The 17,441-nt window shown below is 35.9% G+C and overlaps 2 protein-coding genes across 8 annotated transcripts in view; one reads left to right on the top strand and one right to left on the bottom strand.

The window, feature by feature from the left end:
- Positions 1 to 212: 212 nt before the first annotated feature.
- LOC113682282 (structural maintenance of chromosomes protein 5) lies at positions 213 to 13,710 on the bottom strand. Of its 3 annotated transcripts, none has more exons than XR_016185640.1 (32): positions 13,470 to 13,710; positions 13,236 to 13,297; positions 12,839 to 12,918; positions 12,301 to 12,353; positions 12,007 to 12,109; positions 11,635 to 11,697; positions 11,472 to 11,534; positions 11,275 to 11,346; positions 10,843 to 10,983; positions 10,535 to 10,696; positions 9,998 to 10,069; positions 9,743 to 9,804; positions 9,469 to 9,544; positions 8,828 to 8,945; positions 8,505 to 8,659; positions 7,733 to 7,846; positions 7,406 to 7,500; positions 6,501 to 6,633; positions 6,247 to 6,294; positions 5,969 to 6,030; positions 4,933 to 4,999; positions 4,735 to 4,836; positions 4,125 to 4,316; positions 3,732 to 3,854; positions 3,424 to 3,549; positions 3,223 to 3,318; positions 2,993 to 3,046; positions 2,745 to 2,845; positions 2,444 to 2,549; positions 1,407 to 1,592; positions 1,018 to 1,113; positions 213 to 768 (listed from the first exon to the last, which is right to left on the bottom strand). XR_016185640.1 is itself a non-coding variant. In XM_027199435.2 (32 exons), exons 1-32 carry the CDS (start codon positions 13,694 to 13,696, stop codon positions 634 to 636), a joined length of 3,306 nt encoding a protein of 1,101 aa, XP_027055236.2. In that variant the 5' UTR covers positions 13,697 to 13,710; the 3' UTR covers positions 213 to 633. The 3 variants fall into 3 exon arrangements, 2 of the variants coding, with proteins under 2 accessions (XP_027055236.2, XP_089059151.1); XM_027199435.2 differs by having other exon boundaries at positions 2,784 to 2,845; XM_089203025.1 differs by lacking the exon at positions 12,301 to 12,353 and having other exon boundaries at positions 2,784 to 2,845; positions 13,470 to 13,646.
- Positions 13,695 to 17,441, top strand: part of LOC113682286 (leucine-rich repeat serine/threonine-protein kinase 1) — a 17,071-nt gene continuing 13,324 nt past the window's right edge. For 2 of the 5 annotated variants that reach the window (XM_089203022.1, XM_089203021.1), the window contains exons 1-4: positions 13,695 to 13,906; positions 14,853 to 15,528; positions 15,857 to 16,138; positions 17,129 to 17,432. In XM_089203022.1, coding sequence (XP_089059148.1) covers positions 13,897 to 13,906; positions 14,853 to 15,528; positions 15,857 to 16,138; positions 17,129 to 17,432 — 1,272 coding nt within the window. In that variant the 5' untranslated portion in view covers positions 13,695 to 13,896. Of the gene's footprint in view, positions 13,907 to 14,048; positions 14,207 to 14,852; positions 15,529 to 15,856; positions 16,139 to 17,128; positions 17,433 to 17,441 lie in introns of those variants that run through there. The other 3 variants (XM_089203023.1, XM_089203020.1, XM_027199443.2) reach the window with 3 other exon arrangements.

The raw sequence follows: 17,441 nt of genomic DNA, 5'->3' as shown, positions 1-17,441 counted from the left end.
AGTATTGTCCATAAACCTTAGACAAACTAAGACTAGAGACAAATCATAACCACTAATCCCAATGAAAGAACCATGACGGTGTTCAGTTCAGTTTTCAAAGGACACTGTAGGCATCTACAGTACTGTAACACTATCACTAGCAGGAAAAAAGAGAAATTAGTGCAAGTACAAACAATCCCATGTACAAATCCCAACTTGGAACAGCAAAACTGTTTTAAATTTCCAACACTTTATTCATAGGTACTATTTAATTTGCACCTCATAGCAAAGTGAGTAACTAAGGCTGTAAGATACATTTGCTGACTCCTTTACAGCAGCAATGCACCAGAATATACCAAATTCCTTTCTGTGGAAAACAGGACAGCCAAACTAACATTAAGAATGACAACACAAAATGTGTATTTATATGCAAATAAAGGAAAAGAGAATTTCTGCATAACCACTCACACTTTATGGCAGGTTCATTACCCAATACAATTTTGTAACCTTTAACCATCTCTGATTTTGGCATCAATTATTCTTTCATAATAACAAAAACAAATAATTCCAAGCTGTGAATATCAATTCTCTGAAGAGTCAACAGCAGAATGATGTATCTTCAGTGGCCCTACATCAAACCCAAAACAATGATATCTAGGTTTGACTTTGTAGTGCCTTTTTCCTTTGAATAAATTTCCCAATATTCCAATCAGTATGTGGCACCATATAGTGACCATTGAAAACACAGAGGATAGTCATCTTTTCTTTGTATGTCAAGTCTGGAAGTAGCTGAAAAAGAAAGAGAGTTTACAGTTAGATGAAAAATTAAACTTTCCAGAGAAGTACTGACTACAAAATTATGCTACTGAATCACTCTACTGGTACCAGTTGTGGATATGTGTATTAGTAAGTTTTGTTAAAATGTACCCTGTGGATGTACATGTATGTAGAGGGTAGCGAACAAATACAGTGTACATATATAAGAAGTAGGTTTTTATCCTGCATGTCAATTTTCTCATAAGGTGTTTTTTTCCATACCTTGGGAGTTATTAAGAAATACTGAGAGGTATAAGGTCGACAAGCTGTCTCAACCACAAGTTCAAAAACTCTCCTCTCATTGTTAGGATCCATGCCCTAAAAAATAAGATCATCTTTTATAACCATCTGAAGGCATGCAACATTAAAAGGGCCTAAAAATTAACATGCAGTGCTCATTAATGCTGATTTATTTGATTCAAATCAGTTATGTAGTGCATCCTTGGCACAAAGTTTGGAAAATTGCTAATGGTCACTTGAAAACATGAGTGTGATTTAAAAATAAAATAATTGTTCAGGTTGCTGACCAGCTGATACAGACCTCTCTGTACACAAGGATCAACTGTGTTTTTGCACTAATTATTTTGATGGACACCATTTATATCTGATACCTGGTTTATTTCATCCACCACCCTGAAGGGACATTTAGTAAGTTCTTGTAGGGCCATTAAATATAACATGGTTGATACACTTCTCTCTCCACCACTCTGATGGAATGGAGTCAGAACATGGAGACTGTCCTTTGCACGGAATTTCACCTTAATCTGGATACCATATTTATCAAAGTTGTTTTCACCCTGTCACATAAACAAAAGAGATGAGAAGCATTAATAATCATTACATAAACTGTGGTGTTAAACAAGGATTTCCGGCCCTGAGAAAAGCCGTAACAACACATGAAAAAATATCATATTTTTTCATGTGTGTCAATATAGCCAATCAGCTGCTTACACATCACTCCCTTCTGGCACCACTCTCTCAGGTTGATGAATGAAAAGCAAAGCCTTCACGATTCTCAGTACAAGTTGTCTTTTGGAGCTTTCTCAAATTATGGCAGCTCAACACTAACACTAAAACACAAAGACTAAAAAACCCATGTCACTGACAGACAATGAGGTTCAAACTTTCCTAGAAGGGGAAGAAAATCAATATACTAGAAGAAAAACTGAAAGTTGCATATTCAGTGGCTATGGTGTTAGCATTTCTCTTGGCTGAGAATGAAAATTGACAACTGGAAGATTTGCCACTGGCTGATTTTGGCTGTTTACCTGAAAGACTTCTTCTGTTGGTAAGGACAAAGTCAATAAATGAGAATTTTGTAAATTGAAAATTACAACCATTGTTGTTTTTGTAATCATGATCTGACACATTTTTTCATCTTAAGAGTCAGCGCCAACGCACTCTATGATTTTTATTCAAGGATTGTTGATTCATTTATTTTCATTCATTAATGAAGTCAGCTTTTCTTCCCAGTAAAGGGCTATTGTGTTTATATGATAAACAAAATAAGACATGTTTGCTTGTAGATATGGAATTTCTCTTCTTGTGTTCAACTCGAAGAGAAATTCCATATCTATGCGCACCATGTATTATTCTCTATTTAACCAGTCCTGCACACCCTTAAAAAATAACAGCAAAGCACACAAACCTGTTCTGTTGAAAGAGCAACTTCTCCTGCACAGCCCATCATTCTAAAAAACTCCCCAAACTTTTCATTAATTTGTGAAACTAGTTCTTGCAAAGGTGTCAGCCAACTTAAAAGATAAAGAATGTTAGCAGTACATAACTACATAACTATATCAGTCTGTAGTTTGTAAACTTCACTTTATTTGAGTGCCATACTTAAATGGCTGTCAAAAATGTAGTTAATGATAATAAAATCAAACTTAAGTAAAACTTATCACATTATTATACCAGCCACAATGTTGCTTCTTTTCAACATTCATTACCTTCATTAAATACCAGCCTTTGTTTTGAGCACTTTTTACCTTTCTTTAAGACTTGTTATTTCTCTTTGCTCAGTCTCTAGGTCTGTTTCTTGTGCCTGAACCTAAAGTAGTACATACAATGCTAACCATATATTTTGAATGAATGCCCTGACAAATTATTAGAGGTGGGAGTCACAGGATGCACCACATGTATGTGTAAGAAGAGTTTGTGTGCATTTTTTTTTTTCATTTAACTCAAACATAATTACCTTCCCACTGAGCACATTTATTTCCTTTTTACGCCTTTCATAATCTTTAATCACCTGAAAAAAATACATAAAATAAAAATGTTCAGTGCATCCAAACTATCTTCTTTGCACGGCAGTAAGTTGATGTTAAGAGCAGATAAATGTGTGACTGGCTGACTCTGAGGTCTATTTCCACCAACATTAGGGGTATTTGACTGATTGCCAGTTATGTAACAATATTTACACTCTACCTGTGGGTTGCTCTGGTATTGGCATTCAATTCTAGCTTTCTCCTCATGGATCATCTCATCTATTTCTTCTAGTGTATCAGGATACAGCTTAAATGCCTTAAAAATTAAAATAAAATATTAATTTGAGAAATTTAAAGATGGAAACCTAACTAGCAAAAGAAATTGCTTCCATCAGATAAATTTGATATTAACTTCATTTACCTCTTTAAGTTTATCAGGTATATCTGCTCCATCAGGAATTCCAGTTTTCTCATGAGCAACCTTTTTCAGGTCTTTAGCCAATTTCTTTTGCACATCTAAGGTGTTGTTTATTCTGAGATATTCTCCCTTAAGAATCACAGGTAAAACATACAAAGTTAGAAGCATCGACTCTAGTGTACAGTGAAAGGATAATGACTACAGAGGACAACTAATCTGTTTTGACACATTTTCATAACATTACAGCATTATGACCAAAATCATGTCTTATCCTCTTTATATATGATGAACCACATATGGTCCAAACAAACCTCAAGCATGTTCAGCTGTTGTGATGATTCCCTGAACATCTCTTCCACTTTGGATTTCTCAACAGTGGTTTGCACCTGTTGAAGACTCTGTACCAGTTTCTCTTTGGAAACTGTGGTGCATTCCTAGCAAGTGAAGCAAAACTATGTTTAACAGTTGCCAATTTTTTCACCCAGCATTGAGACTGTTCTATGAAAAGTTACTTACCAGTAAAATAGTACATGTAACCATTTCACCTACATGTACATTAACATTATTCACAGCTCATTTGTGTAAAAATTGAATGCTTTTTGTTTCATTATGCAGTAGTCACTAACTGTCACCTATACATACTACACAAAGTTTTAAGCTCCTGTTTCCCTGCTATCAATAATAAGAGTGTGCATGATGCTTACACGGACAAAATCTTTATATTCCATAGCAAGTTGTGCTCTCTGGTGATTAATCCTCACAATCTGTTGCTGTATTGTTTCTGCCTTTCCTTCTAAGTCTGGTGTTGCTTTCTGCATTGTTTCCAGGTTCTTTTGCTTGGCCCCCAGCTGGTTCTCTAAATTTCTTCTCCTTTGTGTTTGTGAAGTTAATTCTTTCTGTTATGGTCAAAAAGAAAAAATGGTTCCATGGCAAAAAAGGTGTTCATAAAAATGAAATGTTACCTTTAGCAACAATCATTTAACAAGAACTAATATACAACAGCTGATACCCTGCCCTGTACCCTGCCAGTACAATGACCCTGCTGGAGATTATGATTAAGACAAACTGTTCAAAACTGTAAATTCACAATAAACTTTTCTGTGCAGAGTTACTCTAGCCCCTAAAACATGACTTGTGTTCTTTTACTTGTGTGCATACCCTGAGTGTTTATCTGTGACAAATTTTGGTACTTTATGTTTTCACTTTAGTCTTACATTGTATAAATATGTCGTGAAAATGACGTATTTTGAGGTTAGATAAACAGTTATTCCACAGATACCACATAGAGAACTTGTCTTTTAAGTGACCACAAACCTTCTTATTTCTCAGACTTTCCAGTTCCTTATGTAAGCTGTTCTCTCTCTCACTTAAGCTTTTATACTCTTCATTTTTTTGCTGCACTTGGTGGCTGACATCCTGGAATTGACCATTAACTTATGTTATATAGAACTGCGTAAAATAATAGTCAACAAGGAGAGTGCTCAAATAATAGTCAAAGAGTGCACAATGTACCTGTTGTTCCAATTCAAGTTGTCTTTTCTTCTCTGCATCAACAGCAATGTTAAACAACCTGGCATCTCTGGAAAATCAAAATGGCACAATGGTGATTCTAGCTTTACAAATACCAGTAGAACACACACCTAATTGGTGTATATTGGGAGCATTTCATCAACTGATCAATGCAAACTGTACCCATGTACTGTACCCATGTGCTATACCCCTATCATCTGGTATCCAAATTACTGAATAACTTTCAAGATAATTTGGTTTTAATCAACTGAGTCAATAATATAAACTGACTGCTGTTAAGGGTTTGTAAAGCTAAGGTTTTGGGTCAGAGTTCCTAAAGTTGTCAGGTGTTTATTAATTAACGGAGTGTTTTTTAATTTCCAGAGTGCAAATTAAAAGTCCTTTAAGTAAGACTATTAATCGCAAATGGCATTTCTTGCAATTAATAGTCTGAAAGCATCTTCTACCACGATTAATAATCGTGGTAAGTACAAATATTAATCGCGTACAAACTCATTAATAGTCGTGTTTGACTGCCTTTTAAACTTAATAGTCGTACATCGCACGGTTAATAATCGCATCTGACAGCAAATGTCCTTATTTATCGCGAGGAAACGTACTCTTCTCCAAAGAAAGTTCAAGCTCAACTTTTTTCTGAACGGTTGCCATTACGACCAAAAATTCAGAATTCAGTATTTCTTTGCACATGGCTTTTTAGGCAATATGTGTCACATATTTGAAGTTTCTCAGGTTCAAGTTCTCAGTGAATTTCATTTCTGTTCAAAAAGTGTGTTTACCAACTAAGTTTTCTTTGTTTTTCACTCTTCCACAAAGTACAGCGTGGGCTGACGGTGTTGTAAGAAACGCAATTAGAAACCTCTTTATGGTGGCCAGTTTACATTTAAAAAATTAGTTGATAAAACCAATTATTTTGTAATTCCCCCAGTGATGCAGCACTGCAGTTCCTTTAGAAACTAACAGGTACCTCCTTTATTGATTTGTTGAATAACTGTCAGTTTGGCAAGACAAAATTCCCTACCTTACATGATCAACTACAGTTGATCTCTCCCGATTGCCATATAAAGACCGCTTCACAGTGTACTAAGGGAGAAAAACACACAATTATGCCAATTTAGAAAGCCATACACACTACTCATATAATTATGTACAGTCCAGATAACTGTAACACTTCTTGGTAATAGGAGCAAGATAATTAAGGGCATCCATAATTAAGTGATTCCATAATTTTGTAAAACTATCTACCACCTTCTTTTGGTAATAAACTCTAGATGAATGTCTTGTCAATTGTGGGCTTACCCTTGAAGTTAAGGTGTAAAAACTTGTAACACCTGATTCGCTGATCACCTGAAACAAAATATGAGTAAAATGTTTAGAATGTGATTTCATTTATCAGTACATTGTTTTTAAACTACCCCAACATTAAAAGGTCCATTCAAGAGAAAAAAAAGTTCCCAATTGAACATTACTGCAGCACAACCATCCTACTAGGTTTAGATATACACCATTATAATACATCATGTATCAAAATTTCATTGTGAGAATCAACCCACCTTATCTGCATTCTTGGTTGTCCAATCATTCCCTAGAGGAATTTCATGAAGACGATATTGATGACACAGATATCGCATCACTTCATCAGGAGCAGTAAACAAGTCTTTCAGATAACAGTGAAAACCCCACTTCCTACAGTAACATGAACATAAAAAAGGTTTCAAATAGCCACAGGATCGGGTACATAATTATGGAATTCTCATCGATTCAATTTAGAGTCTCAATTTGAAAGTAACAAAAAAACTAAACAGTATCCCACTTTCTTTCTGCAATCTATATGAATCAGTTCACTTGAACAAAGCATACTTCGAAAAAGTTTTAGATTTTAAGAGATTTCTACAATCATGTGCAGTATGCAAAGTTTCAGTTTTGAATTAAAAGTCAGCAATCATGTGACAAAGGTATGGTGAGTTTGTATATTGACCCTTTAACTACCATGAGTGACCAAGACAGAATTTCTCCTTACAATATCAATACAACATCAAGCAGACAAGTGATGAGAATAAAGAAAAATCTTAATTAGGGGATTATTAGTTGATCTAACACTAAATTCTCCAAACTAACATTACAAGAACTATATAGCAGACAGTAAGGAGAATTACTAATGAGATCTTGGGAGTTAAAGGGGTTAAGGGCTAATTAAAAAAAAAAGTCATGTTGAGCACATGGCTGTTGTGCTTGTGCTGTTTGTTGTTGCACTCCTCCTGTTCTGGCAAATGGTTCACTTCAAAAATACTGCCACATTGGTTTCATCAACACTCAATATTGTGGGCTGATCATATAGGAGGGGTCCAAACCCAAAAAAATTTTGGAGGGAGAGGTGGGAGTGAAGGGAGAAAGTAGGAGGGGGGTGGCCTAATGTTCAGAGGGATGAGGCAAAATAATGTATCTTTTTTCCACAAACCCTAAATCCTTTAAAGATCGTGATGACATGAAGCTTTCCAAAGCCTCTTCTGGTGGTGCAACCCCATTGACCCTAAGCCCTTGTTTGTCACGCACCTGCAAAATATATTAAGCTTTAAGAGAGTACTTATATAATTATGGAAAATATATTTAATTTAGTATTATGCTGAGTCATAAATCCAAAAAGAATCTTCAATTTCTAAGTGTAACCTGAACACTATCATTCTTACTTTCAAGTGGTGACCCATACTGGAATAACTCTCCAAATTACACATAGTGAGAGATTTACTATTTCAAAATTAAATTTCATTCTATGTCTATACTGTACCTCATCTAGGAATAGTCTTAAGTCATCTCTGTTGCTGCATACAAAAGCTCGGAGATCATTCTGGTTGATAACACTTTCAATAAATTTAGCATTCTTCACATCTTTCATTTCAACCTAACAAAAGATCACCATTAGACTCATAAATTATGTGTAATTACTTAGTTTACAGATAGGTACTCTGTGTTCATACTCTGGATATGACAACCTGCAATGTAAAATCAAAATCCATTTTTATGAATGATAAGACCAGGGTGAGATAATCAAAATGCAACATATTCTATCTACCAGTATGATTATAACACAATGTTTTCCTGCAAAATGTTCTCCATGTGTAGACTTTTCTCATGTGAGGTACTGGATACCATCCAACATCAGTATAATACCAAGCATCTGCTAGTTGCTCATTACCTCTTATTCCATAACATCCCTTTCAGCCCCTTTTCAACCTGATAACTCATCTTTGTCATTTACTCACCTTTTCCCACCTGCAGGCTGCATCAGGGGAAATATGGCCTCAGTCTTACCTCACACTTGATGCAAAGTTGCTTGTTTCAGCAAACAATAAAAATGATAATGATTTTGTATAAACATGTTTCCTTTTCTTTAAGTACAATGTGGGTCAATGGTGTAAAATCCGTTTGGAGAGACAGGAGAACTAAGTTATCTCTGAAGTGAATACAAGGCCTGGATGACATGAAGTTCCTTGTAGAACAATGTACTTAGTAAATGATGCAAAGGACCTTCTTGATCAAGCTATGGGAGCACAACTTGCCTGAAGAAGAATTGGTTCATGGATAGGAGCATGAAACTTGTGTTGATTTGCCCGCAACCAAAGTACTGCATTATAAGTATCTTTATATCTATTCCGCAAATGCTCCAATCGACGATTCTTCATGTCTTCAAGTTCAGAAATTCTGCTCCTTATGTCTGTGTTGAAAAAACAGTGTAAGATTGAAACACATTCAATAAACTTTACCGGCAATCAGAAAATGAAATCTGCATAATTGTTACAAGATAACTTGCATAGGCGCATCATTATCCTGCATAGAAAGTACAAGGTATGCATAATAGTAAAAGCTTCTGTTGTAAAATCACCTTGAACCTGAGCCTTCAAGCTATCTGCCTCATCTCTGATGCTACGAGCTTGCCCTTGCATGGTCACCACTTCACGGTTCTTTTGTCGAGCTTCAACATTGATTTCATCAATACGAGGCTTGCATGGAAAGGAAAATCATGTAAAAAGTTTAAAATACTGAGTCTGAAATATTGTAAATATCAGATGCTTCTCAATCTTTTAGACATAGACAATGTGTCTGCAATGCTGTAGAGTCAAATTAAATTTGTCTAGAGCTTGTTAGCACATGATTAGTTTGCCAGCCTTGTTTTGTTCTCTTTCATTTGTCCCTTTCTAGCATAGATTAGGTTTGTGAAAAGATCACCTGATCACCAGATCCTTTCTGTCCCATTACGCCACCTTACTTGTAAAAATGTACTTGTAAAAATGTATTTCACTTATTTTGCTGTAACTAGATAGTTATCTCAGGAGCCAGAGGAATTTGGTGTACCAAAATATAATGTAATATTTCTGCATGTGACTAAACAACAATTTGGATGTAAGCTACTTCTCATATAAGGTAGGAGAGGCCAGGCGGAGACAAAATAAAGTTAAATTTAAATTAAAGTTAAAGTTAAATTTAAAAAACCAACAAACATTGAAATTTTCCAGGAGGGGGTACCTGCAAATGATATGGGTCTGGTAGGTTGTCTAGTTCATTCCTCAGTCCATCTATCACCCTCTCCAAGTCATTCATTCTATACAAAAGTTTGGTACATGAAGTTATGACTGTTAAAAGATTTTCTTTCATTGCTAAACCTGTAGAGTTTTTCATCTCCTGTTTGAGTTAGATTTGCATACACACAGTCTTCATGCACCCTACATATAACTGAACACTCACAAGTAATCAACGAATGATAATTATTACAAACAGTACATATCTGAAGTGCTATTACCGTTTTTGTCTCTTCTTCTCTTCTTCCTTCAGATCTTTTAATTCTGTGCGTAGTTCTTCTATCTACAGTGTGCAATGCAACAGACATTTATGTTTGAACACTGTTGTCAATGGTGTTGTCAATGATGTTTACTGACTAAAGGCCAAGAGTTTGTCAAAATTCCTTGTTGAGAAGCCTCACAGTTCTTGATATTTAACTCAAGTAAAATAGAAACATGTCCATAAACTGTGACGGGTATAAGGTTGAAGCTGTTACCTTATCTCCTTTCTTTTCAATCTGCTCACTCTTTGACTTGGCTCTTTTCAACACTTCACTGCCTTTCTCCATCTGTGTAAAGTTGACAAAAAGTCCACATCAGAAGGATATAATTTATGAATTTATTTTGTAAATGCCCAAAGATACACTGCACATGCAAATGCACATCTTTTAGTCTGTTAATTTAACCTAAACATCCAGTTTATGACAGAGCCTTGGATATCAAAGCTAAGCTGAGTGTTTCAGGAGTGTTACCCACAGGTAAACTTTACAACAATTTTCTGCTGAGGCCACTGAAAGGCAGGTGAAGGCTTCTATCAAGGTCTGGAGGCATGTCATTTATAAAATCTATTCCATTCATGCATAAAAATGGAGCTCCCCCAGTCCTCAGTTCAGCTGTTCCAGATAAGTCTTCAAGATACTTCCCTTCTCAGGCAAACACTTGAGAAATACATTTTTACAACTGGACATTGTAGTGAGTTAATAGTAACCCTTTACAATGAAGGTGAAAATTATACATTTTAAATGTTCACTTACTAACTCTCTGGTTGAGTTTTCAAGGTGTCTCACTTTTCTTGTTATTTCATCAAGGCGTTTCTGCATTGGTTCATTTTGTTTTCTGACTTCATCCAGCCTCCTTTTCACCCCCTCTTTTTCACCTTTAATTTCTACAAACTTCTTTCGGGCATGCTCATATTCCTGAAATAGATTAGTAAATTATAAATTAAACAATGAAAGAAAGACTCCCTACCTCTTTCTCTCTCTCTCTTATGAACAATGAACAGGAATGACAGTTTAAAGGTTTGTATAAAAATGTCACTTTCTACATAAAATTTCTGACTTACAGCCCAAGGTCTTTTCTTTTCCAATATTTGCACTTTTTGTAAATGTCGCTCTCTCTCTTGATGCCTTTTAACCTCATGTTCCAGACATTCATTTTGCTGTTCTAATTTTTCCAGATGTTCCTTATCGTTTCTGAGGGAAACCTATTCATACATGTATAAAGGCAAACATAATAAATATTTTTTGAGTAAAAAACATAATCCATTCTGAATGTGGAAGGTGAATGATGGAATTTTGAATTATAATGCAATTTTCAACAAGTGCATGTCCATGGACTTAAGAGGTAAAATAGCAGAATTGTGGAAAAATTGAAAAGCACTCTAGCTGTTTACTTAGGACAAAAGACCCATAGGTTAAAAGCAAGTGTATAGAATACTCATGAAAAATTTATATTCATCAGTTATGTTGCGTCCACCACTCCAGGCTCAAATAACCTCTAGTTCTTTTTCTTGTTTCCTGAGTTCAATGAGCTTTTGATGGCTATCAAACATTTTGGGTGGTCCAACCTATGAATAAAGAAACTTATAAGCAACACTCATTTTCCTACATGATTGTTTACCAAAAATTGCATGTATCTTTAAAGAAGAAGTACTTCTGTTGAATGCTTAAATGCCACACTGGTTTTACTCACTGCTTTCTCTGTGGCCTCCAAAAGCTGCTGCTGAGACATCTTTGCAAATTCTTGCACTTTATCCTGTGAGAAGGCATTTTGAAGAGAAAAGGAAAGATAGTTAAATCAATTACTAAATGAGGATTGTGTTTGATACTATCATGTGTGTCGTGCATTTCAGTACCTGTGGAAGAAACTGACAAAGGTTGCCAACTTGCACATTTAACTTTTTGGTCAGCTCTTGAACCTAAGGACAGGAAAAACAAAAGACTTCATTATCTTTCAAGGATAATCAGCTGAAGCTTTGCATGAAATAGATGTTTCACTGAAGAAAAAAAAAGAAAAAAGAAAAAAGAAGTACCTAAACACACTTACCTTTACATTACAACAGCATACTTTTTAGTTTCTTTGATACAATGGAAACCATTTGATAGGCCTTTCAGTTCTGATTTAATTTTTTTGAAGGGAAAATACATGCAGTTGCACAAAGCAGGAAGCAGTTTATACAGAGTCAATGACTACTTTCAAGTCTAATACACTGAACATGTATGCATACCTCTTTCATTGTTGATCCCTTTCCATTAATTTTCCAGTTGGATCTATTCTCATTTCTGTACATTTCTCTGGTTATAATGTGATTCCTTTCATTTGAATTGTGTCTACAAGATGTGATTATACATGGATAAACAAATTAAAAGAAAATAATTCAAACCTTAATATATTACAATGATAGGATGTCTGCTTGAAATTAGTCAATTTCCCACTACTGTTAAAAATCATGTAACTGGGTTTCTTGTCCCTCACCCTGTAAAAAAATACACATTTTAATAAGGGAAATAAAGCTCCTTACAGCTCAATCTCTATCATGGCTTGAGATGCTCCATGTTTGATGAAGTCTCTTACCTAAGAAGATATTATTATCAGCAAGTTAATAAGACTTAATAACAGACTGTCAATTGTACTCTTGAAGTCTCAAAAAATAATTTCAGCCATAGGCACTCAAGATGCTAAAAAATTTTTCACCCCCTAATTGCACATAGTGCCAGACAAAGTAAATACTGTGTATACCAGATTTTTCACACAAACAAATAGACACTATATCGAAGATCATACAAGTGATACAGGGTTCACCAACATGTAAATGTAGTTCCACAAACTCTAAAATTCATTTAACCAAATTGTGGTGCAACCCTGTTGAGTAAACATGCAGGAATAGAGAGCACTAAATGTACATCAGATATATATATATATATATATAACTAACTGCATATATATATATATATATATATATATATATATATATATATATATATGTGTGTGTGTATATATATATAGATATATATATATATATATATATATATGTAAAATTTCTAGTGGTTCACACCTACCTCTGTTGCTCGGCCAAGCAGCTTGGTAGAACCAGCAAGCCCTAGGCAGATTGCACAGACTATAGATGATTTGCCAGTCCCTGTTGACAAGAGAAGCCCTCCATTCACTTCACAACATTATCATTGTGTCTAAGTGTATTCATGTACACATTCATTCATGAAGCAACAGTCCTGGGAAATAGTACATTATTTCATCATCCTTATCTCTTCCATTTTTCTTTTCTCCATTTCCTCTCTGTTTGTTCCTAGCTTCAAACATATCTTAAATTTGTCCTGACTGTCTCTTATTCACTCCATTTCTCTACTATTCTTTAAATCCTTCTGCCCCCCCCCCCACCCCCTCCCCCATGGTTCCCGCTATAGTTCATTTATAAAACAGCAGGATGTTGGAACATACCATTTGGTCCAAGAAGCACATTTAAATGTGGACCCGGCTTAAACTCACAATCTGCATACGTCCTAAAACAAAATTTAAAGTTAAGAAAAATCTTGGATGTGTTTAAAACATCCAAGACGAAATAAAAGAACATCAAAGGTAATTATGATCTTCGAAAGAAGCATCACTCACACATACACATGATAATCAGACCTGAAAAACATAGTCACGCGCTCCTTGAGATTGAATACTTACACAAAATTTCGCATCTTCACACGCACTATCGAACCATCAACAAAGCTGGCGTTTTCATCTTCTTCATTAGACTGGCCTGCAGCGGCAGATTTTCCTCTTTTGATCAAATCAAAGTAACCTCTTTGGCTGGAATTTGGCCGTTTGGACGCCATTTTAGCGAAATTTCCCGCGAAATGTGTTTTTTGCATACGGGATTTTGTATTCCCAAATATAGAAAAATATTCCATATTTGGAGTACTGTAGAGGTACGAAGTTGCGGAAAGATATGCAGATCTTTCTTGGAAACAAGAAGCATTCACGGTGTCTCTGGGTAATCCATAATAATATAGCCGATGATACGATGCTGATCTTCCATTTTCAGTCGAAAGCTGTGCCCAGACAGAGAGGGAAAAAGGATTCCTGGAAGATGTGCATAGATTAATACGCTATGAGCAAAGGTAAACATAGTTTTCGCAGAAAATGCGGAAACGTGACAAAACATGCTAATATAATGCTGAAAGTCTTAATAACAGCTGTTTTTGCTCTCCTTCGAGTGTTGATGATTTTATTAGGACCTGATCTTTGATGCTCCTTTGCGTCCACCTTTTAATCTCGAAGTGAAGCGCTTTGTCTGCTTTCGTAAACGTAAGAATTAGTTATCGTGTGCGTTTCCTGACTCTCCATTGCAATTGATGACATATATGAGGGATTCACGATCGATCCAGATCGAAGCAATATGGAGAGCCATTTAAGTAACAGTAAGTAATTTGTGCCTCAGTAAGTGTGTCGATATCGCAGTGATTTTGTTCCTTGAGGCGCCCATTTCTTTGTGTCGGTACACCAGATTTCGAGTGTCTTGTAATTAAAGAAATAATTAGTTGTTCCTTTCTGGCATTCTTCTCTAATAATACTTACAATTCTTGGTTAATAGAAGACAATGGCGACTACGCTTTGTTTTTTTAATTGTACGGGGTTTCCAAGTGTTAAAGAGAAATCGTTCCGTTGCAGTTACGACCGAAGTTCGTTGATCGCGTTTATGTCATCTATGAAAATAAAATGCATATTTACTCAGCTATTTTTTTTTATATTTCAAATACAGCATGCACTTGGAATAATTTTGGTATCATACCTGAAATGGTGATCACTTTGTGTTGTAAAAGCAATTATTTGTAAAAACATGTTAAAGTCGAAACTATTGTATAGTATTGGGGGAGTTTTTGACTTTAGATTTGTCTACTAATCATCCCTTCCTAACCCTAACCCAACCCCTAACCAACAGCTAAGGACATCCCCCTTTTAGTTACATCCAGAGATAAGTAACATCTATCATGACATACGACTGCTTCTACACTGTATGCATAAAAAAGAGTTATCTTGGTTCAGATTTATCATTTCTGTTTCCAGGTGTTAGGAAACAGTTGTTTGAAGCCTGCACAACAGGTGATCTTGACACACTACTACAAGCCATTTACCACAATCAAGATGTAGTAAAGGAGCTAATTTGTGGAGAAGATGTAACTAGCTCAACTTTGCCCAGAAATTTTCTTCATGTGGCCTGTGAAAATGGTCATTTGGAAGTGGTTCGTCAACTTGTAGCCTTTGGTGCTAATGTCAATCAAGCTGTTGAAGAAATTGGAACTCCCTTATGTGTTGCATGTATAAAAGGATATGCAGACATTGCAAAATATTTGTTAAAAGAAGGTGCATTTGTACATAATCCTGTATTTGGTCATTTGTCACCAATTTTACTTGCCTGTAAATCTGGAAAACATGATGTGGTGGAATTTTTATTATCTGAGCAGCCCAGTCTCCTCGGATCCCATGGACCATTGCTACTCTATGAGGCATGCAGACTTGGGCATGTCCAGCTGGCAAGACTGTTGATCAGGAGAGGTGTTGATGTGAACCCACCATCTACATTGTTAGACTCCCAGGGAAGGGAATCACCAGGCAGTCCTCTCAAAGGTGCATGTGAAGGTCATCAGACTGCTGTTGTTAATTACCTTATTGAAAATGGGGCCAAAGTGACCTGTGATCTTGTAGAGAATTATTGGGAACTTATTGGAGAAGCTCTAATGAGGTAGGATACTAAAATCTTTTGGAGTATTTAGTTTGCTGGGTTTGATTGGCAGCACAAACAAACTTTGATCACTGTCTGTCTCATGCACTTGGAGACAGACACAGGAGATAATAGATACATACATGATGGACAATAATATTGCATCTAACAGGAGGACATGGGAAGCTTGCATGTGTTGGCATGGCTCTCACACTTTGATAATGAAAATAAAATTTTGAAATTTAATATTTATATGTAATTTCTGAGAAAAATTTATTTGATAAATCAAGGTATCATGTGGCAACCTTGATGTGCCATGACATTATTTGTATTTTTCATTTGGCTGTAGATACACCAAAGAAACAAGGAACAAACGCAAGACAGCACTTTCTTTTGAAGTTGATCCAAGTGTAACAATGTTTTCTGCTGCTTGGAGTAAAAAAAATTTGTACGCCATTCATAAAGCTTGGTTTGTTAACTTGTCAGCAAGACTTGTGAGTATTGACCTGTCTGATAACTGCATTAAGGAGCTTCCGGAGGAGCTGTTTGATATTCTTCCAGCCCTTGAGGAGCTTGATGTGTCTAAAAATCAATTGGAATATTTACCAGAAGTTATCAGCAGCTACACAAGGTATAACGCCATACTGTATGGAAATAATGTATTTGTTAATTGTAAAACGCTTTGTCCATAAAAAGGTGAAAGTTTTATACTCTCATTTACATGTGCCCTTTGAGAGGGCACATGTAAATGAGATTAATTAAAACTAGGACCCCAGCCTATTAAGAACTTAACTTTACCTTCCCAACTTTGTTTTCATGTCTACATTGATGTTATGAGAATAGGTGAAATCGAAGCTTCCGGCTTTGAGTTAGACAGTAACTTGATTATGACGGTTTTTTCCCAGAAACGGAATTTTCTCGGAATGACGGTCTCTTAAGTTAAATGCTGTTATAAAATAACGACAGGGTGTTTGGTTATTGTTCCTGAGTATCACATTTCTATTTTCGTGGAATCGAGATTCTGTGAACCCTTTGCAAGTCGATATAGATCTAATTCGTCCTCTGCCTGACTCGTACTGAGCATCAACAAGAAAATCATTGACTGATATAAAGAAGGGAAAGTAACTTCGATTCTGAGGAGCAAGCAAATGAATTGCGCTATTTGATCTTGCATTTTAAGATTAGGAAACTGACGTTTAAAAGAGACGTTGAAAAACTGTAACGACGGGATCGGAATGAACAAACTTATTAGTTGTAAGGAACCCTTGTAACTTAACCGTATTAATCAGATATTGTAAAATCCAGGTACATCTTCGGACATACTCAGTGATTAAAATGTTGCAACTTCTCACGCTGTTTCTCACCGTAATTCATCTTCGAAAATAAAACCTCCCTCATAATGACAGATATAGAACGTAAATCCTCCAACATCCTGCGAGCAAATTTATATATTAGCCACTCTGTCTCACAAATCACGTTTTCTCACGGAGTCAGCTCAAAATAAATTAGTGCGAAGAGGCACATTTCTGAAGCCGGTTTATTTGATCTAGCCACAGTGGCATGTCTTCTTACGTGTAAATGCCTCATCGAACGCAAATATAACATTCACTTTATCCAACAGGATACAAAAGCTATCAGCTTTTGATAACCAGCTGACATACGCCCCTGTCTCTTTGTTTCAATTACCCACAATGAAGAAACTAAACCTCGCTCGGAACAATATCTCTTCCTTATTTGGCGTGCTGGAAGAGGGCGAGGAAGCTGATGGCGACACATGGGGCTGTACTGCACTGAAGGTTCTAACATTGTCATACAATCAGCTAAAAAGTTTACCTAACGGTATTCAGGGAGCTGTCGGGCTCACAAAACTATATCTGGATCACAATAATCTACGAGACTTTCCGATGGCTTGGAAATGCCCCTTGGTAAGATGA

This window comes from Pocillopora damicornis, chromosome 4 (assembly GCF_964200805.1).
Source record: "Pocillopora damicornis chromosome 4, jaPocDami1.2, whole genome shotgun sequence".
NCBI classification, from domain to species: domain Eukaryota; kingdom Metazoa; phylum Cnidaria; class Anthozoa; order Scleractinia; family Pocilloporidae; genus Pocillopora; species Pocillopora damicornis.
The sequence above is the reverse complement of the archived record's forward strand: the minus strand, read 5'-3'. Positions and strand labels throughout refer to the sequence as shown.

Coding starts and splice junctions, on each gene's coding strand:
- LOC113682282 (XM_027199435.2), bottom strand. CDS start 13,696: ATGGAATATTTTTCTATATTTGGGAATACAAAATCCCGTATGCAAAAA. Junction 12,354..12,838: donor TGCTTGGCCGAGCAACAGAG/GTAGGTGTGAAC, acceptor ATATCTTCTTAG/GTAAGAGACTTCATCAAACA. Junction 3,319..3,423: donor TACCTGATAAACTTAAAGAG/GTAAATGAAGTT, acceptor TTAATTTTTAAG/GCATTTAAGCTGTATCCTGA.